Source organism: Homalodisca vitripennis, chromosome 6 (genome assembly GCF_021130785.1).
Source record: "Homalodisca vitripennis isolate AUS2020 chromosome 6, UT_GWSS_2.1, whole genome shotgun sequence".
NCBI lineage: Eukaryota > Metazoa > Arthropoda > Insecta > Hemiptera > Cicadellidae > Homalodisca > Homalodisca vitripennis.
The window spans coordinates 61,143,771-61,165,748 of NC_060212.1; the positions used below are offsets into that span (position 1 = coordinate 61,143,771).

Consider the following 21,978-nt stretch of genomic DNA (forward strand, 5'->3'; position numbering starts at 1 on the left):
AAAGCGCGCGCGCGCGCACACACACACACACACACACACACACACACACACACACACACACACACACACACACACACACACACACACACACACACACACACACACACACACACACACACACACACACACACACACAAAACACACACACACATTTATATATATATATATATATATATATATATATATATATATATATATATATATATAATATTTGCGAGCAAAGCACACAAAGTCCAATGCAACAGTTTAGGTTTAGAGTAAGGGTTCCCAACCTGAGATCATGTCTCAGCCCGTCCAAGTTTTCCAACATCAGATCACGTTTAAGAAAGGAAGTAAAGTGCCAACCAGAAACGTCCTTGGAAGCCCATCAGTAAGGGCTTTGGCGCCACTCTGCACTCCTGATGAACATCCTTTGACATAGTACTCAAATTCAAGCTCACATCACGTGGACGCTCTATATGCTTAACATTCCTTATTTCTAAGAACATTGGGTCTGGATCATAGGGGATATTTCAAAAGGGTGAATTATGTGCTTTCTTCGCTGAGCGCTTTAGTCCTGCCATTTCCTCACCGGCCATGCCTACTTTCGAGCGCACCTGTTTAAGATGGTAAGTTTGAAAGCTCGGATTGTCCATGGGGATGCGGAGCGCGACGACGCTAACTACACGCTCTTCTTTTGCAGACGGTGGAAAACAATAGAAGAGGACTCTTGAATACTAGAGGACATATCTCAGCGGACAGCATTGTTCGGGAAGTGGTATCTGACAGATATACGTGGAGTATTTTCTCTACCTATGAGAGGGTTTCTGAAAACCAAGAAATTAGAAGAACAGAATACAGGTGGTGCCCAACCGATGGCCTGATACTGTAGGAAACACTGTGTTGGCTTGAGTAGGCACCCTCTTGAAGTAACGAAAAAAAAAAAGCTAGTCGCCGAAAAGGGAGTTATGCCAAAATGTATTTTTGTTTTTTCAACCTACCCATGTCATCGAAGATTGGAAAGATTTTGCCACCACATGGCTCTCAATAACAAAAAAAATGATGACAGATATTTCATGCTGATTCAAAACTACCCTCAGGGGTTTGAAAAAATGGGACGACTTTTAATAGAAGACTTTTCAGGGGACATATGCCAATAAAACAGTGGCGCATTTCCCTATAGGCCCACTAGAGGCCCAGGCCTTAGGGCGCCAAAACTTTTAGGAGGAGCGCCATAAATTTTTAAAAGTAAACAAAAGAAAAAAAATGTTGCGGGCGGCGGGTGGTATGGTTGTTGGCGCTCGGCGGCGGGGCGGGTGTTGGCCAAGGTCAACTAGGCCCGGGGATGCGACGTTGGACTCATTCATTGAGTTTTATTGTCTCTATTTATTCATAACAACTCCTTTATCTTTATTATACGATATATATAATATTACTATTGGTAATTATCTTTCATAAAAAAATTTACGTAAGTAAGAAATTTACTGGATTTCTACGTCAGTGTAATCAGAGTCCTCTGGGGGGGGGGGCGGCTTCTTTTGGTCTCGTAGGGGCCCTAGGGGCGCCGAAATTTGTAAATGCGGGCCCTTGTGGGCATAAAATATTGTTATTGCTCGGAAAACCACAGTGCAAAAAACCAGTTTTACAGCAAAAATAACCCTTGGAGTGGAAAGCTAACATTTCAGAGACCGTGGAAGTAGATGCTTTTCGAGACCGAAGAAGAATTTTCAGACCTTTGCGGAGTATAATATTTTCTTTGGACCAGGGTTAGCAATTCAAAACAGCTACAAGGGGACTGTTCAAAAATAACATTAGGGCTAGTTTATTAATTATGTCTAGGTTATTATATATTTTTTATCGGTGACATGACAGTCTAACGCGCGACATGTAAAAAATAGTTACTCATTATGGACCCAGAAGGGTTTCATTCACGTGCAAAAGTCTGAAAATAAGAGCATCTTTTTATAACTTTTAAACCTCTTGACCCATGTAGCCTACACTATAATAATATCAGGCCAAACATGAATCTACTTACTTCCGAATTCCGATAGAGCTCCCTATAATCTCAAAACTAGTCCACACCCGGTCAAAAAAAAATAAATTCAATTTGTTTAATTAGATTTATTTATTATTTATTTATTTAATAATACGGGGACAACCCTCATTTTAATAACAAAAAATATATTGTACCAAAGTTTCTCAATGGGCTAATATAGTAGATATGCTGCAGAACACAAAACAGGTAATACTTTAACAAAGTACTGTAGTATGAATACTAGATACAAAAACATAAACCTAAGATGAATATTTAATAACATGCAAGATGCAAAAGGGATCCAAATGAGAATTAGCAAACAAATAAGACAGTAACAATAATAAACTATGAAAAAATAACAATGATTGGGACTAACAGACAACCAAGGCAATTAAAATATGAAAGAGCTAACAATTGATAGACTATGAAGGAAATAAAACAAAATCCTTAGTAATATCAACAAACAAACGAAAAGAGAAAAAAAAACACAATTTTTTAAAACATTATAAATAAAGTAACAATTGATAAATAATTTTATGAACAAATGAAACTTAAAATAACAATAACAAAGAATGGAACAATTTGGGTACTTGATGAGCCGTGCAAGCAAGCAGAAATAGATATGAATCGATAAAATTTTAAACCGCGATTTAAGGACAAAAAATAGTTAATATACCGTATTAAAAAGGATATAACAGTAAGATTCCGGACGCAGTTAAAAATAAAGTGATTACAAGCAATTTAAAGAAATCTAATAATACATTAATAATATATAAATAGTAATAATAACAAATATTACTACTAGCAAAATAAAAAAAACAATGGCATGTTTTTACAGGATGGTGCTTCCTTTCTTCATCTTCCATGGAGTCGCTAGTTGGGTTAAATCTGTCTCTTAAAATCGATACCCGCAACAGGTTGGTTAAAAATGGTTCTAGTTCCAGTGGTAGGGTTATTTCCCAAGCGTCTGGAGATCCGGACCATCGCGTTGCTGTTTCCTTTCTAGTTTACGTTTGGAGTCTAGAGTGATGCAGTCTTGCTAAACAGCGTTCACTCGATCTTGTACTGGCAGGAAACGTGGAACCTTACCCGGCTCCGTTAGTAACTGAGGGCAGCTTGAGATTTCCATTAAACCAACTTATATATAAAACACCAGAATTCAAAAAATTTTTTCTCCTCAAAGCAAAAGTGGTTGAAGGCCAAGTTCGGCTGCCACCGAGTTCATCAACCAGGGGGACAACATCAGCATCATAAACGCATGACCCAGGCGATATAAACCAAACTAAGCGGATGATTGATGAATTGAAACGATGGACCTCTGAATCGATTGGAGTCTGTCTTGGAGATATTGTTTAGATTTAGGAGGACCACACAACTGTGCAATAATTCCAAGTGGTAGGACCTAACAAATGGGCAACAAATATAGTGTATTTAAACGCCAAAGGAGCCGTTGAATGAAAAAAAAACGTGGAGTACCCTGATTTGTTGGATCTATTTAAAATTTCATGGAATGTGTGATAGTCCTTCACCCGAAGGAGAAAATATGCCAGCCTACTGAGACTTCAATGTCCAATGGGTGGGGGACATGCTTCTTATCGAACCATTCGTGTCTAGCCAAGGTTTCAGATATTAAATCAATTATCGAAGGATAGATATTTCTGTGTGATTGTTGAGATACGGTTTAAAGGTCCATACAGGGTTTCATAAGAAAAAGTAACATTAAACATTCAAAAGTTACATAACCAAATCCATCGATCATGGATATCACAGTGGAACTACATGATGGACAGGATCAGACCGACAGAAGATGAATTTTGAAAACAGCTCTTACTGATAGCCAGCTAAAATGTACAAAATTTCAAGTTTATAGCTCAATTAATTCTCGAGATATCACTCTAGTTGTGGGCTTTGCTCAGGCTTAGCCAAATTCCATAAGAGGACATGCACTATCATTGAAATCTATCTTATCTACATTCAAATAAACCGACTCAGCCGAGTATCAAAGTACCCGATAGCATGTAACATACGTCTTAGCACCTAATCCACAAAAAATCACATGTTAAAATGTTATAATGTACCCAAGTGGTTTATAATAGTACATTTTATTACTAGTCTCGTAATGGGTAGGGTACGATAAGCGGACCCGGTTTTTTATATCGAAATTGGCAAACGATATTACTTAATCATAACCATCGATATAATCAATCGATACTGATTAATTATTTTGAACTATTAACTTAAATAATCTACATCAACAGCTGTAAACATTTTCAAATAATACTCGTAATGTAATTCTATTTTATATATAGATAACATTGATTATTAAAAACGACAGTCAATTTTAGAAAACTAAGCGACATTGCTTTGAAAGATGATAAGACATGTTTTTGTGACTTCAACATGCTGGACTCGTACCGAAAAACCCATTACGTGAAATTTGTGGGAAAGAAACAACTGTAACTGTGAGAGGAACAAATATGGTCGTCTTCAGTTTTCCTAATTTTGGTTATAATAATGTTTTTGATCACTGTAAACATTAAATTCATATTTTAATTTAAAGCATATGATTGTTATTGAGGAGTATAGATTATTTTATTTCGATTGACAGTCTAGGATTTGAGATGCGAATATTAGGTATTGATGATTATATTCTTCGATATAAAAAACCGGGTCCGGTTACCGTACCCTACCCCTCGAAAGTGACCTATTGAGGGGCGACAATGCAATTATGGAAAAGGCGAAACCGAGCGAGGAAGGTACGCAGTACTTTCCAGACGAGTACTGAACGATACTTTCATCTAGTTGGAAAAGAACACATGAAATCTTTTAAAAGATTATCTGTCATTTCATAATTAAGTATTCGTTCTTAAACGTAACACTATTTTAAGATTCATATCGATGTTAAAATATTATCGCTGTTTGGACATATTACTGTCGAATCAAATAACGAAATCGCACTGATGTTTTTATACAGGGAAAGAGATGTTTATATAGGGAAAGTAAAGTTTGGGAGAAGGGACACTAGCTGTTATAGTTACGAGAAAGTGATGTCTTACTCTTATGCAAATATCATCTGTATTGTTTGATTTTATATGCCATCGTTAGCCTGTCTAGTCTTTATGTCCTATAGCGTAGTAACTGTCATCGATAGACAACGTTTGTAATATTACGAGACTATAAAAGACAATAAAAAAATTTGCAGTAATTTCTTCTAAGAAATTTATGCATGTTTATACGACGAATGGAATAGCAGCACTGTAGTATAAATTATGTGAATGTATTGAAATGGCCTAGCCGTTTGAATGTAAAGATGGCTTACTCTGTTAGACGGCCGATTAAAAAAATAATATTTGCACATTCCCAAAGTATTCAAACAAATACATGTTAATCTATCAATAAATCTTCTTATCCTTCGGGTATGTTTTGTCTGTAGTTAGTTTAATATCTGAAATGGTGATCTCTGGTGAAAGTGTATTTTATTTTCACAGTTTTGGAAAAAAATAAAGTTTTGATTATTCACAATAAAAAATAACACCGAAGTTAAGTGTTTTAAAGGGTTTTCGTCCATCTAAAAAACATACTTGTGAGTGAACAGTTCTTATTTGCTGAGCTTTAGAGAAGCCTATCACTCTTGTAGGTGAAAAATCTAATTTCTCCTATGCCCATTCGCACGATATCTCAAAATCGAACTGGCCCATAGACTTGGAATTTTTCATGAAGATTAATTTATATATGATGAAAACCTAATTTCAATGATGGTGCATGTCACTATGAGATTTGGTTGGGCGTTGGTCTGATATTTTATAATTGTTCTTATGAGTAATATAGAAGGCAACAAGGACATAGCCGACGAAATAAATTTCAAAAAGAACTAAATACAACCATAAGTTTCAAACGTGTAGCATAACTATGAATGAATGAATGAATATTTTATTTATTTCCTCATAGATACAAAGATCTCAACATACATGCTAAAACAGGAAATGATCTCTACATGGGCGTAGCCTGTGTGTGGAGATCGAGAAGCGATCAGCAGCACCATGCCAAAAAAGAAAAAATGGTAAATGGTGGCGGTATACTGCCACAATTTTATTTGATTGTACGCTATTATTACTTAAACACTGATTTGAAACACAATTTGATAAATACAAATCCGAACGAATCATGGGGCAAGATACTTCGAGAAAGATTATATTGGTAGGCTTTAAATTTTGCATGAAACTTAATTTCCTCAAGAACGAGTTCTATGATGCGTAATTTTCTTGACAAATTCTTTCTTGAATGATCGTCTTTTTGTCCGCAGGACATCTTGAGGATGAAATGAGCTACATTTGAAATCTAGCATGCAACGGTTACGACACGTGTGTGGCGTACTTCCACCTTATGTCTTATAAAACCTAATTCAATAAAGAAATATGATTCTCATAATATTTTCTTAGAACATTTATTACATTCATTAAGGCATAGTAAATGTTAGTTTGACATTGAATTGAGCCAGAAATACTTGGTTACATCCTACTAGACCTTTCATATTTGTCCCTTAAGAATATAATATGTTAATTTTGTATAAACAGAAGTTGACGTTTCATATGAATAAGTAAAGTTTTACTTGTACGAGTTAACTACGTAAAAGTGTGGCGTGTTGATAAAAAGTAATTTTATTGGTTGTTTCATGGAATACAAAGTAAGTTACTTACCTTCAGTATGGGCTTTAATGGAAATCTACCTAAATGTTATAACCGCTATACCAAAATGTATACTTACGTTACTGATCTTCTATATTGAACTGCACGTGGGCGAGTTTGCAGATTTATGTTTCTAGTCTTTTTCACATCTTCATCTGTATAATAATATATTAAAGAGACTTCTTCGTTAACATTTAATTTGACATTTTCTGCAATAAAAATTTTGTAGTTAACCGGAAAGCTGAGAGGTTTTGCTCCTCGTAAAAATTCCTACATTAACACCTATTAGGTCCAAAACTCACCAAAATATCCCCGTTTTAAATTTGATGTACATACCTGATGTTTTTAATCTACATACGAATTTCACTCGTTCCACAGCGTGGATCATTACTTGGGTACACAAATTTACACATTCGAGGACATTTTGGTTTAAAAGGTTGTTCTACTTTAGGTTAACAGGAACAATGATTATAATTTTTCTACCGAAGGACCACGAATGCTGTATTATAGCAGAATAGGACGCTAATAATACCATCATATATGGGTCTTGATATTTCTCAAAACATTCTTACCAATCCGATCCCCACGTTTGTACTCAGTGCAGGAAAAGTTACCAAATTGAAATAGAACTACCATACAAATTGTGCCAAAAACAGCATTTAAAACCCTCAATTTTTAAAATTCGAGACGGAATTACTCTATACTAAAACCACACTCTCCATTGGAGTGTCCAGGTTTCTCAGAGAAAACTAAATGGATTCTAGGCCAATCTGCCAAATATTATGCCTATAAGGGTAGCTCTGTCGAGACCTTCACTGAATTGTATATGCAGTCTGCTTGATCTCTGTGATGGCACAGTATTTTGCAGAAAATCACGTGAAAACTACACTAAACACAGCTTCTCGGTTATGTACGTTTGCTCCATCCTTTTCCGCCTCTGGAGGTTTAGATTTGGATCAAGACTCTTTCTATGAAGTTTTGGGCTATTCCCATTATGGTTGGTTTCTTTTCGATGCCCTTTTGCCATTGGCCGATACAACGGCACCCCTGAGATCAGAGAAAGTAATGGGATCTGATTACGTAGCCTTTAAACAATAAATTAGTTACCGTAGCCTTTTATGGTCAGTTCGAATTTAACAGAACTAGTTAACTAAGAAGAAGCTCTCGATTCTTCTGAATAACTGGATTCTCATTTTAATGAAAAAATGTAACAATTAAAAATACAGTATATCTATCATAACCTAAAGTACTGAAGGCAATGTGTAAAGGTAAATAATAAAATCATTTCGATAAAGAATCCATAATTTATTGATGAGAGAAATGTGTTGGCTAAATGTAACATAGAAGACAACCAGTCTGAACACTAGAGTAAGGAACAACAACATTAATAATAAAAATATGGCCAACAAAACATTAACAAAAATATCGCTCAATACTTTGTACATAATATCTACAGGGGTTTACGTACATGGCTAAATAATATCACAACAGTACAAACAACAGCCTAAATAAATTCAGCTCTGTTTGACTCATGAACATGAAACAAGAGTTAAAAAAAGAAGAAATAATAACACTACTAAAGCTAAATCAAAAGCGTCAATTGGTCAGCACGCAATGAGCTACATAATTGCGTCCTACTAATTAAAGGGTGTTTATTAATTAAAAAAAAAATAAAAAACACTACACATTTTAATTTAATTATTCAAACTCCAATAATGATTTCTATTGCACAATTTATTTTTAACGTGAGTCCAATAACTTTTAAATATTCAAATTGGAATAACCAATGGAATACTTTCCGCCATTGCGTCAACTTAATATATCCAAAAAAATATTGTTAAAGTAAACGTCACAATATTTCTTTTAAACACAATTCAACAGTATTATCCTAGCTGAAATTGTATAAAAAAATAAAAAAGTTATTTGTAAAACTCATATTTATTTGACTTGGACTAACTCAGACAGGACAGTGGTATTAAATGGAATAATTTTAAAAAATATGGACGTTTACTTATTAATACTATCTTACAATTTATGAGTGGAGGGTAAAAAAAGAAACAGATAGAAATAACAAAAAAACATTGTTCGTTAAGTTGTTCACACTCGCCACTAACAAAGAAATAACGTTATAGGCGAATTATCAACATTAGGTTTTGTTCATAATAACATTGGTACATAAATTAAATATGTATGGCACATACAGATGTCAGGTATGGAAGCAAATTCGACAAATTAAGGAATCTACGTTTAAATTACAATCAAATAATGTAACTGTGTAGTACACTTACAGTTGGTTTCCTTAACATATCTAAGTAGTCTTTCAAATAAAGTGCGATAAATTGAGCACTATAATTCATCAGTTTCCGTATCCGGTACAAATACACACACTACTACCGCTATTAACATAAGCAAAAAATGGTTCAGCTACCAAACAGAACAAGATTTCTGAAAACTAAACAAAAACATTGCCTCTTATTAACAATGCGGGAAAAATAAAACATTAAGTTTGTTTATCAGTTTAGAATATTGCATTGGTTACTAATACACCTACTAGTATTATACAAATAAAGTCAACAAATCGCACGAGAGTGAGAGTATTATAACTGTTTTATTTTGCAAAGAGCAGTCAACGTCAACATAAATTCAGGCGCTCTTTATTGTTCTTCAAATAGTATACCCAAACATTTTTCAAATTATAAAATAAAAGAATGGAATTCATAAATTATTAAATAAAAACTACACAAAAACTATAAAAAATGTGTTCGTAACGTTGGAAACAAGTAAAGCCAAGAGCAAAAAAAGTTGACCACAACCTGGCTCTAAAAAAAAAGAAAATTATACTTCAAATAACAAAAAAGTATTTAGTCATGAAAAATGCAATAACTTGTAAATGTGTTCAACCTCGGATGAGACGTTTGTTCAAATGTTCTACGAGGACTTAAGTCTACAGAAAGGTCACGATTGAAATTAATATCAAAACCAAAGGGGTCTATATACAACGGCGTCTATCGTCCAAGAGCGTGGTGCAGAGACCCTAGACTTTGTCAGGTCAGAAGATGACGGTAAGGGGTCTCCTGAAGTCGGAGGTAGGTTGGGAGGCGGAGGGTTGGTGGTACGGAGGCACCGGGTACTGGGACACAGGGAGGAGCCCGGAGGGTTGGTAGTAGCAGGGGAGGCCGCCGGGGGAAGTCGAGGATGTCGAGGAGGCGGAAGAAGGTTCGTGCTCGCGCTCAGGACGGTCCTCCGGAGTCTGTGCAGGACTCCTCTGAGTCTCCTGAGTAGCGGAAGTCGGCTGTTCTGGATACAGCTTCCCCAAGTCCAGAGCCGAGTAGCCGTGTCCTCTGGGGCTCAGGTCGCCTCCGTACGCCTTGTTACTCTCCATGTACATTTTGGATGACTCGAAGTATGCCTTCGTAAAGGCGGGGTCCAGGTAACCGTAAGAGGTTTTGGGCGTGGAATCCAAGTATTTTGGGTCGGAGTACATCCCCATAGCTAGGCTACTCGGGGGCATGTAGGCGCTGCGGTACTTGTCTGCAGCTGCGGCTTCCATCGAGTACTTCATGGCGTCCATACTGCTCACCACCTGTACATAGTTGATAAGATTAGATTCACCGCAGAAGTGGAAAGTAGATATCATGAAAAGAGTTTTCAACAGTCTGTTCCTCCATCGATGGATCTTCTCCGCCTTAGTGGAAACAGAATAGCAAAGATAATGACTAATACAGATCAACAGTGGATAATGTTGTTTTCCATTGACCTACCAATAGATTCATTCTTCCTCCTATAAATCATCGATGACCTTCATAAAAATTGGCCAATTGTGGTTTACAAAAAGACTTCATTATCATAGTAGCCTATTATGATTTTCCGGTTATGCCTTTTAGTCAGGATACTATAATTGAAAAAATAACATACTCGTACGAGTTTAAGAAAATGAGTCTGTTTCCTCTGGCTAGCTTTAACACTGGCAAAGCTGATGTAATTTTAAAAATTTTCAGTTTTGTTGCCAGCCTGTTTTCTACTAGTTTTAACTAATACTAGATAGAATGTATTAGAACAGCTTCTAGTGTTGGTGAAGACGTAATTCCAAAGAACCGTTAACCTGGCACTTCTTATAATGTATAAATGTTAACTCATTAGTGTTTGAACTTTACGTTTAGTTGTAGCAAACATTCTTACATACACCGGCAGACGGAAATATGTCCTTTGGCTTTTTACCCCAAAATAAATAGCATCCTCGGACCAAAAGGAGCCTATGAGCAAAGTATCAAGTCTCTTAGACCATTTTATCAATCGTTACCGCATAGACGGACTGACCACTATTAGATTAAGTACTTACTGCCATCAATGATTGTAAAACAATTCGCATTTTATTTAACTTGAATAATGCCCACGATAATTCAGGTTTTAGCATCAAAAGTATTGTCAGAAATAGTAGTAGCGAACGTCCGTATGAGAGTTTTGAAAGTAGCAATATTTCTTAGTCTTACTGAATAGAGGTTCCACTCAAATTTCATGTGAGCAGAGTACGACAATTGCGAACTGCTCTAAAAGCACTGGTACTCTCAGAACGCGTATCGGAATGGAAATGTAGGTTCAGAATAGAAGAATTAAGGACGTAAATAGAAGCAGGACTGCACAGACAGGGCGGGACGAATGCTGTGTAACCGCTGTCGGCTACGGCACTCGGCCCCGCGGTGGAACTGCGGGCTGGATTACATGGACGCCTAATGAACACGATTCCTCTGACACCTGCAAGTGAGGTACAGGGCCGTACCTTGTCTTAGGGGGCCACGGGCTTATTGGTAGTTTATAGTATAATCACTTCCCATGATTGATCACTGTTTCATTTATTTGTGGTCTAACTGAACTCAAGTGTCTTTTTTGCTTAGACCTCAAAAGCCCCTCTGTATGTACGGCTCTGGACTGTTATGTTACGATCTCAGGTTAATAATATACCCACGCTCTCTATATTTAACCTAACAGCTGACCTGTGAAAGAAACAGGATTCTTCCGGACATTTGCCATCGATCAATGAACCAAAACATCAGTAACACTACGTTTCTACGTAGATCTCTTCTTCAGGAATTTACTTCAATAAGACCTTGGTCTCAGGTCAATTCTAGGTGGTTAGTAGACGAATGCAGACGTATTTTGTAGTTCAGTTTTAATGATTAGTGTTGTGTAAAGTTTTTTATTAAGTGCACGTTTTAGAGTTAGTGAAGTTGACACCCAACATGGTGGTTATGATTCCTGACTTAGGCGTGCCACAATGCTTTGGTATAATTTGTTTATTTTAATCTAGTTTGTAATAATTATGTATTAGGTTAGTTTTTTTTTTTTTTACTTGAAGAAGAGATCAGATTGCACATCTAGAAACGTAGTGTTACTGATTTTTTGTTTCACTGAACAATGGCAAATGTCCGGAAAATCCTGTTTCCTTCACAGTCCTTCCATCGACAAAAATAAACTTCAAACAAAGAGCTGACCTGTATTATAAATCAATCAATCCTCCTTAAACAATGTTTCTACAAGAATTTGTGTACTCTCTGATAGATGTTCAAGAAAATTATTAACTTGCGCATTGTGATTACGTCACTAAGCCTCCTAATACATAACTCGAGGTTGCCAAAGTATTCAAGGAATTGAATTTGTTATGTGCAGCCTCAATGGCTTTGACGAATTCATCGACTTATTTTGTTGGAGCATTCATTTTCGTGTATTCTTTAACTTAGATGATAAGTTTTTATTCCAGAAGAATACTGACAGTATATAACTATGACAAATGTCCGACACTTTTGTGTCCTTTCAAATTACCCATAGTCTATTTTGGAGGTTTAATAAAAGAATAGAAAATCATTGTCTCTATACTAATGTGACTCTAGGACTGACCTGAGCTTGTGCTGATAGACCGGCGGACATGGACGTCTGTGCTGCCGCCGCCGCTGCCGCCATGCTCGCTGCGCTCAGAGACCCGTATGCCGCTGCGGGACTGTAGTAAGGACCCCACCTGCCCAGCCATCCCTGTAACAAGCGATACCTTGATTATCTTGTAATGGGTAACGGTAACCTTAAACAACCATGCCATTATCATTAAATAGGTAACCGGTGACCTTAAACTATCATATATAGATTATCATTTATAGGTAATTGTGACTTTAAACAATCATTCCTAGATTATCATTTAATACGTAACGGCGACTTTAAACAATCATAGGTACCTAGATTATAATTTAATAGATAACCGGTGACCGTAAACAATCATATCTAGATTATCATTTATAGGGAACTGTGACTTTAAACAATCATTCCTAGATTATCATTTAATAGGTAACGGCGACTTTAAACAATCATACCTAAATTATCATTATTAGGTAACCTGCGGCCTTAAACAATCATACATAGATTATCATTAATAGGTAACCGTCGACCTTAAATAATCATACCCAGATTATCATTAATAGGGTACCTGTGGCCTGAAACGATCATACATAAATCATAATTTAATAACCGGTAACCGGTGATCTTAAACAATCGATAGCTTTATTATAAAAATTTGACTAAATACATGATTACGTTGTAAACAATTTTAAATTAAGACTTGACTAATCGATGAATATACCGATAGTTGCTTTCCAACAATATTCAAGCGTATCGTCTTAATACATTTTTTGCCACGTGTTCACAAAGATGGTTTGAAAGTACAGTATTTCTGCAAGAATTCCTTTAGTAGCAGCTTAGTTAAATAGCTCCCAAGAAATACTCTGACTTGAGTATTAACACAGGAAAGAACAAATTTACTATTTACTTATTGGTAAAGATAATAACTGTTATCGGAGGGGTTAGAATAATACATGCTATAAACTTAGAAGTGGGAAGAAGCATCTCTTTTGTTTTTGGACATATTAAAATTGAATATATTTGCATAGTAAAACAAAAATCTAGTGAGATCTAGGACTATCAATACTTTAGTTATGGATTACAGTAGTTAATAATCTAATATCGACAGTTAAAATCTATTTCTTGATGGCATCCGTTACCAAAATATCCCGTGATAATACAAATACATCGCAATTTGGTAAGTAATGTACAAAAATCTAGTGAGATCTGGGACTATCAATACTTTAGTTATGGATTACAGTAGTTAATAATCTAATATCGACAGTTAAAATCTATTTCTTGATGGCATCCGTTACCAAAATATCCCGTGATAATACAAATACATCGCAATGTGGTAAGTAATGTTCAAAAATGTAGTGAGATCTGGGACTATCAATACTTTAGTTATGGATTACAGTAGTTAATAATCTAATATCGACAGTTAAAATCTATTTCTTGATGGCATCCGTTACCAAAATATCCCGTTATAATACAAATACATCGCAATGTGGTAAGTAATATTCAAAAATGTAGTGAGATCTGGGACTATCAATACTTTAGTTATGGATTACAGTAGTTAATAATCTAATATCGACAGTTAAAATCTATTTCTTGATGGCATCCGTTACCAAAATATCCCGTGATAATACAAATACATCGCAATGTGGTAAGTAATGTTCAAAAATGTAGTGAGATCTGGGACTATCAATACTTTAGTTATGGATTACAGTAGTTAATAATCTAATATCGACAGTTAAAATCTATTTCTTGATGGCATCCGTTACCAAAATATCCCGTTATAATACAAATACATCGCAATGTGGTAAGTAATATTCAAAAATGTAGTGAGATCTGGGACTATCAATACTTTAGTTATGGATTACAGTAGTTAATAATCTAATATCGACAGTTAAAATCTATTTCTTGATGGCATCCGTTACCAAAATATCCCGTGATAATACAAATACAGCGCAATGTGGTAAGTAATGTTCAAAAATGTAGATGTTTTAACAAAATCTATTTAATTTAAAACTGTAGTATCTCATAGTTACGTGCAAATTATCGAAAGTGTGTTGGCAATTCTACGCATAAATTGGTGACTGAAATTGTAAGTATCCAACAATAACATTGATCGTAATATAACATTGGGTATAACAAATATAATAAAATTAAAAATATTACATAATTTATAATACAGTACGACAGTAAGATTGATTTCATAAAAATGCAGTGTAACATTGTATTAATAATTATTACTTATGGACGTTTTTTACAACAGCAATCATGACGTAGGTTATCGCCTAAGATGTAATAAGCACAACGAACTCTGTATTTTTCTCTTTTTTCAACAGAGTTCAATATCAATTAAATAACACACAATTCCAAAAATAAACTAGAATTCTGTTACTTACGACATATTAAATGGAAAAATAAAACAAGTTTACTGTTTACAAATACCAAACACAGCGTATGTTTATGAATTTTTAATGAAAATAACTATGAAAACCTACGAAAAAAACAAATAGGAACAGGAAAAAAAGAAATAGTTTTATAAATTATTGTTAAAATTCCAGAAACTTCGTATCAACAATAAATAATCACCTGAAATGTGTCGCAAAAGTTCTAAAGTTAATTATTCACCCGAGTTGTTTCTGTAATAAAATTAAGAGAACAATAAACTTCCTCGACATAAAACCAAGGATAATAAGAGGTTCATTAATTAAACAAACAATGCCTTTCTCATGGGATAAGAACAGATCAATCGAACAATACAAATCCCTTCGCGAACCGGAAACAATTGGATTATTCAAAATTGTATTGTTACGCCTCACAAACCATTATCGCCAGAATCGTCGGAGCGGAACTGTTAATTAAAACATTCTTCGATACAAACAGAGTAGTTATTTTTGAGTTTGCACAGACAATACCGGTGAACTGTGTGATTTTAATGACGACCGAACACTCGCATTATCTGTTTTTATTTTGCTCGTTTATTCTATTGTTTATAATATTATACTAATTAAATTATGGCGCGGTTTTATTAATTTCTACATAGATTTTGTTTTCACGATTCATTTGGATTATTGGATTTATTTCACCGTAGTGATTTACTCTTCCGTGATTCCTTTTTAGTATTCACCACTATTTCAGTATTTACATAAAAATAATTACTGGTCGTGAAATACAGATTAAAATAACGTCAGTTTGCACGAATGAACGCAATAATTTTTAAAGCACGTAGTTATTTGTATCAATATTGTTAACAAATATAGGGTTTAGGCCTACACCATTCAACCGGACATAGAAACGTTACGTTGTAAAGTAGAAATATTGACTAATTTCTTAAAAAAAAACCCATTTCTTTCACTTTATTTAAATAATTATTAAAAGAATTTCAGTTTAAACAAGTACACAAGTTTGTTATAAAAATAGAAAAAATGTCTTTTCACTATAAAATAACATCGTTTGAGTTTTCTTTGATCAGAAAAATATAATACTTTTTGGAAATACTATATGACGGGCTTTAAATTATACAAATAAAAGGTACAGTGTAACTCATTATGCAGTTTTGCTGATAGAATAAAACCATTTTAGCATTACGGCACTCAACGATATGCAGAAATAAGCATAACATAGACTAAAACTCCCTAATTTAGTCTCTGTCCTATCGTCGTCAAGTCCACGATTCCTTGTCTCAAGGTGGGTTGTCAGCTGATGAACGGGCGGGAAACACGCCACAGTCACCGCTCCCGCGCCCGCCTTGCCACGGCCTTATTGATCAGCCTCTGTACACCTCGCCTTTATTACTGCAGACTATATAAAGTGAAGAGTGTATTAGCCTGGGGGCCGGGTCAACGCGGTTCGAGCAGATTGGTCAATAAAATAAAGCGTTTCGTAAACAGTGGGGGCGGGTTATATGATTTCTAGCAATACGCTTTTCGAAAACATTGAATGGGAAGTTTAGTATTAAAAATGTTTATTGTGCATGACATAAATAAATGTACACGACAACAATTTAACTTTAATAATACTATTATTTTTTTCTAAAATATTCCTAATTTTTTAAAAAATGTTCAAAAAGTAATTGTTTGGCTTACTTTGCAGCAAGACATTGGCTATTAAGAACTGTGATGTCATAAAGTGTAAGGTACTTTGATAGAGTTTCGCGGTCTTTGTATATATTGTATATTACTTCTTATCATTGTTTATTGGTATTTATTGTTAATTATATTTGTGTATGTATTTGTGGAATTTGTTTTGTGTTTTGTTGTATATTGCATATAATTTATTTTCTGAATTGTAATATTGCATAAATATTGTTAGTAGATATCCAAATGGCGGCTCAAAGTAATCTAAGATGCTAGAGTCTCACAAACGTGTATTTATTGTTGTTTTTTTTTCAAATTACGAACTGGCCACACTCCTTGTAAACTGTGGTCAGTCAATTTCCAAAAATGGTAATGTTTACAATTGTGTTTATATTGATTGGAAATGAATTAATTTATTCATTCATTCATTTTTTATTTATATTAGCAAAGTCTATTTTCTTAGTTGCTTAGAGGTTGAAGCGAATATCTAGACGGAAGATCTCTCAGCACTACAGGCCCACTTGTGTATGAGGTTTAACAATTGTTCTGATAGTGCTAAAATCAAAATGGCTACCAGTACATCCGGTGTTTAGCCAAAAGACACTCCAGTTCGACACTCCAAGTAAATCAGCTCTATAAGTTATAACTGGTGAGTTAGTAATTTTTGGTTCTCTCCACTAGCGTCTCAAAAGAAAAAGGACCTTGGTTGTCTCCTTTGAATAATCAAAGGTCATACAGACACGCCTATAAAACGTAATCATCACTGAAATCGTACTGTTATAATGAATGGAAATCTTCAAATTTCTATCCACACTGGTGTTGAGATTATACTTGAGCGACAATATACGTCCGTCTGGTGCTGAGCAGTTACCGGGTGTCCTCAAGGCCACAAGCTGCCTGTCCCTAGTGCTGATCGTGATTGATTAGGCATTGTGTAAGAGAGAGGTTAATGGTCCTTGATTGATTCCATCACCCAAGATATATCAATAATGTCCTCTATCAATTAATCCTACTCGCTGCTTGGGTGTAAAAAGGATAAAGATTGTTGGCTACATCCAACAAAATAAATAACTGTTACAAATACAAATCAATAATCTTATCTAGACTAATCGACGCTGTCATATGGATTTCCTTACACAACAGTCTAGGAAAAACCACCCGGCTTAATCTAAAATGTCTCCACCCAAAAAATTGTTCAAATAAGTATGTTTGGAATAGTGAAGAATTGAGAAAGGCTAGAGTCTTCTCTAACTTATAGGACTATTACATCTCTGACTCCCATTTTCCAATCGTATACAGTAGTAATAAATATAAATTTATCACCTCTATTTCATTGTCAATAGAAAGGTATTCACGTCAGTTCTGATAGCCACTGTCAAACATTCTAGAACCTCAGAGACACTTAAACTAGAGACATACTGGTTGTCAGTATAACCTCCGGGACGAAGTTGTCGTATTGGTTCAGAGTAACGACTCGACTAGAGGCAGTAAACTAAACTACACTATACCAACAATAGTTTTCTCTATATAATAAGCATACGTATTAGATAGAAGCTGACTACGACAACTCGTCTGCATTATCTTCTGTAACATCTCTTTAACTGAATTTTACAACCCAATTTAACTGTCGGTAGGCAGTTCCTATTTACTTGCCTACTTTTTACTACCCCTTCGAAATCTTTAGGAATCAGTACAGGGGTATTTGTATGAATGTCGAAAAAATTAATGTAATGCGTTATAATTATAATGAGTTTGCGCCATAAGCGTCTATCGCAGTCAACGTGGTTAGATTTGTCGTTACGGCCCGTCTGAACTATAACTCTTAATATAAAGATCTTACAGAGTTCAAACTTGGTAAGTGGGTTCCTCTTAGTCCAAGGAGGAACCGTAATAATTATGGAGGCAAAGGTCCATTTGTCTGCCTGTCTCCATCTCTGCGATACCTCTTGACGGAAAGTCACAGAGACTTGAAACTGGATATATACAGATTCTTCTTTGTATAAGAAAGAACTACTGATTTTCGATTCAAATGAAACTTAGTCCGTCTACCATCTGTGTGATACCTCTTGACGGAAAGTCACATAGACTTGAAACTGGATATTTATAGATCTTTCCAAGAAGGACTACTGATTTTCGGGTCAAAGGAAACTCAGTCCGTCTACCATATGTGTAACACCTCTTGACGGAAAGTCACAGATACCAGAAAACTGGATATATACAGATTCTTCTTTGTCTAAGAAAGAACTACTGATTTTCGGTTCAAAGAAAACTCAGTCCGTCTACCATCTGTGTGACACCTCTTGACGGAAAGTCACAGAGACCAGAAAACTGGATATATACAGATTCTTCTTTGTCTAAGAAAGAACTACTGATTTTCGGGTCAAATACAAATCAGTCCGTCGGCAATCTGTATGATACCTCTTGACGGAAAGTCACAGAGACTTGAAAGTTGGATATATACAGATTCATTATTAACCAAGAAAAGAACTACAGATTTTCGGGTCGAATAAAAATCCTGATTTACGGGTGAAATGGAAATCAGTCCGTCTGTTGAGATTGATAAACTCATCCTTTATAATCATGTTCGTAGTTTTGGCGCTTTCGATACTCCGTTACATCAATTTACTTTAACCATCGAATTGTTCCTTTAGACCAAGCTGGAGAAAAGTTTAACATTCAAATCAAGTTCTGTTCCACCGCCTTGACCAAATCCCTCGTTAGTTTTGGCCTGCCCGATCACCGAGACAGACGACTGCCACAAAGGCCGCGATCACCCGCCCACTGGGTGTGATCGGAATGTATACGGAGGCCGAGGCCTGTGATTGGACGCCTAGTATTTCACAGGTGACTCCTGCCAGGACGCGACGTTGAAGGATGCCGGTGTAGGCCAGGACAATCGCATGGCATCCAACAATGGGACATAAAACTGGTCAATTCATACTGGCTAATTGTATTGTCTGCACCGCCCTCCACGCACCGCTGTTCACATCAAACCGTTTAGGTGGTAAAACATGTCTCCTGCGTTGTGTTTAGTGGCACCTGCGGTATTTTGTAGTGCTGGAGATGAATTAGAAGGAATTTCGATTGTTTCACAAAATGCCCTAGTATAAGAATGCTACTACTATGTACGGAGTTAGGAAATATTCGTTTTGTCAGCGTTTACAATAATCTATGTTATGAATTACACTTCCTTGTCTCAATTCAATATAACAGAACCAAGTAAAATAGTCAAAACCTAATTTTAATAGCTTTACATATGATGAGCCGAACTCTTTCGGAATAATTTTTACAAATGTAGTGATGTTAAAACTTCAAAGATACTTTGGTCAAACTCTCAATTATTATTTATGATATATCATTAGAACAAAACTTTTAGAAATTTTCATATTTATTGCTAAATTCCTGTGAACAGACAGCATAAAAGAACATCAACAAATTTGTTTTATTTTTATTTTATTTTTCTTAGGTCCGACATACAGTTATTTTTTTTTTAGAAACATTATTGTATAACATTTTTATTATTTTTGAAGACAGAAAAGAAAAGCAAGGATGTATTTATATTATTATCGCCAAATATTTATTTTCCGAATCTGCTCTTTATAGGGACATCTGCTATAAATCCTAATTGTGTCCCTGCAACTTTGTATGGGCCATCTAGCTAACTTTAGATCTTGCATAAAAATACTAAATACAAGCATAAATGTATTAATTAATCTTTCAATACAATAATTCTCCAAGAAATCTGTATTGATTGGTTTTAAAATATTTTTTTAGAATTCCTCAGGTGACGGAATAAATAAAACTTATTATTTGTATTGAATAATATCTTTCGGTGTAATTATGACAATAATCTGATGAAATTTATGTTCATTTACTATCAAATCATTAGTCAGTTTCGAGTCTATTGGACAAAATGGTGTAGCTGAGATTTTAGACAACGGCAGAACCGAAATGACAAACCATTAGGTAATATCACTCATCAAAATCCAACATAAATGAATCTTCTATGAACTAATAAATCAAATAAACTAGAAAATACGTATCCAAATCACAGAAAAAAATAAAAATTTTACTTCTCTGCCTATTTATCAAATATTATTCGAGTAGTTAAATTATTTGATTAATACTTATTGAATAGATAGTCAATCGATTTTGAAACGAATCCGGTCATCATCGTGTTTGTTTTACTCGCGGAGTCGATGGTTTTCTTGAATTAGAAGAGCCCGAATTTGGGAAATGAAATAAGCCATAATTTCTAAAATTAATCTAGGAGAAACCGTATTACGCAAGGCCAACGGAAGTTATTGTGATTGTGGAATGTTTTGAGAAGGGAAGTCAACTTCCGGTAGTCTCTTATTGCTGAAGAGATAAGTAGCAGGAAGTAATCATTTTCCAGCTATAACTGAACAAGAGCAATGTAATGTCTAGAATTCGTATAAGCTGTTTTCTGTTTTAAAATAGAAAGTGGTTTTACAGAAGAAAATATAAAAATAAAGAGCATCATCTGGTGCTTAGATTTTTCACATGGGGCTAGAGTTTAAAATTGCGTTATAAATAGAAATTCATCATAAATCCCTACATTTTTTCACTTAGAAAGAAAGAAAAAGAATTAAAGGAAAAAACTAAATCTGTTAATATTAATTATGTTTATAATTTATTCTTTGTATAGACTTTACTGTAGGGAAATCGAAATAAAACATAAGATTTTTCTTTGAGAATCTAAGTTGCTGAAATGAAACATTCATGGATTTGACACAAATATTTTGTTACAACACAGTTTTATTGTTCTCGCTGAAAAAGATCTCGTATAATTTCTGTAATTATATTTGAAATATCAAAAATTTAATTTTTTTATCGCTTTTACCATCGAGCAATTTCCAGTTTTTATCAAAAACTACCATTCGGAAAGTTTGAAAATGGAAGTCACTGGTAAAGCGGTAACAGGTCCCTTCCAGAACACAACCAGACAATACTCAACGGCAACACAAGACGTGCCAGCAGGAAGAAAAGATCAATGGCAGAGTTAATTGTGTCATAGGAATTGATTGTGGTCCGTAATAAATGGCAGTGTCAGCCTCATTAGAGACTCCATTTATCTGTAGTTATGTAAACACCTGGCGTACAGGGTGTGGAGGGGGTGAGAGGGGAGGGGGGGAGGTAAATATATAACCACATCATCCATCAACAGAAGTGGCCGACAAACGTATGGAAATTAACAGATTTTACGCCTCCACTTTCTCCCAGAATTTATTTACCCAGAGTAGCAGCTCAGCGTATCAACAGGAATGAAATGTTTTCCACGCTTCTTTTC

At 35.1% G+C, this 21,978-nt stretch overlaps 1 protein-coding gene across 1 annotated transcript in view; it reads right to left on the minus strand.

Annotated features, from left to right (window-relative positions):
• Nucleotides 1-7,983: 7,983 nt before the first annotated feature.
• Nucleotides 7,984-21,978, minus strand: part of LOC124364368 (transcription factor Sox-1a-like) — a 42,865-nt gene continuing 28,870 nt past the window's right edge. Inside the window, exons 5-6 of the mRNA XM_046819770.1 lie at nucleotides 12,592-12,709; nucleotides 7,984-10,282 (exon numbers count right to left, since the gene is read on the minus strand). Of these exons, the coding sequence (XP_046675726.1) occupies nucleotides 9,749-10,282; nucleotides 12,592-12,709 (652 nt within the window). The 3' untranslated portion in view covers nucleotides 7,984-9,748. The remainder of the gene's footprint in view (nucleotides 10,283-12,591; nucleotides 12,710-21,978) is intronic.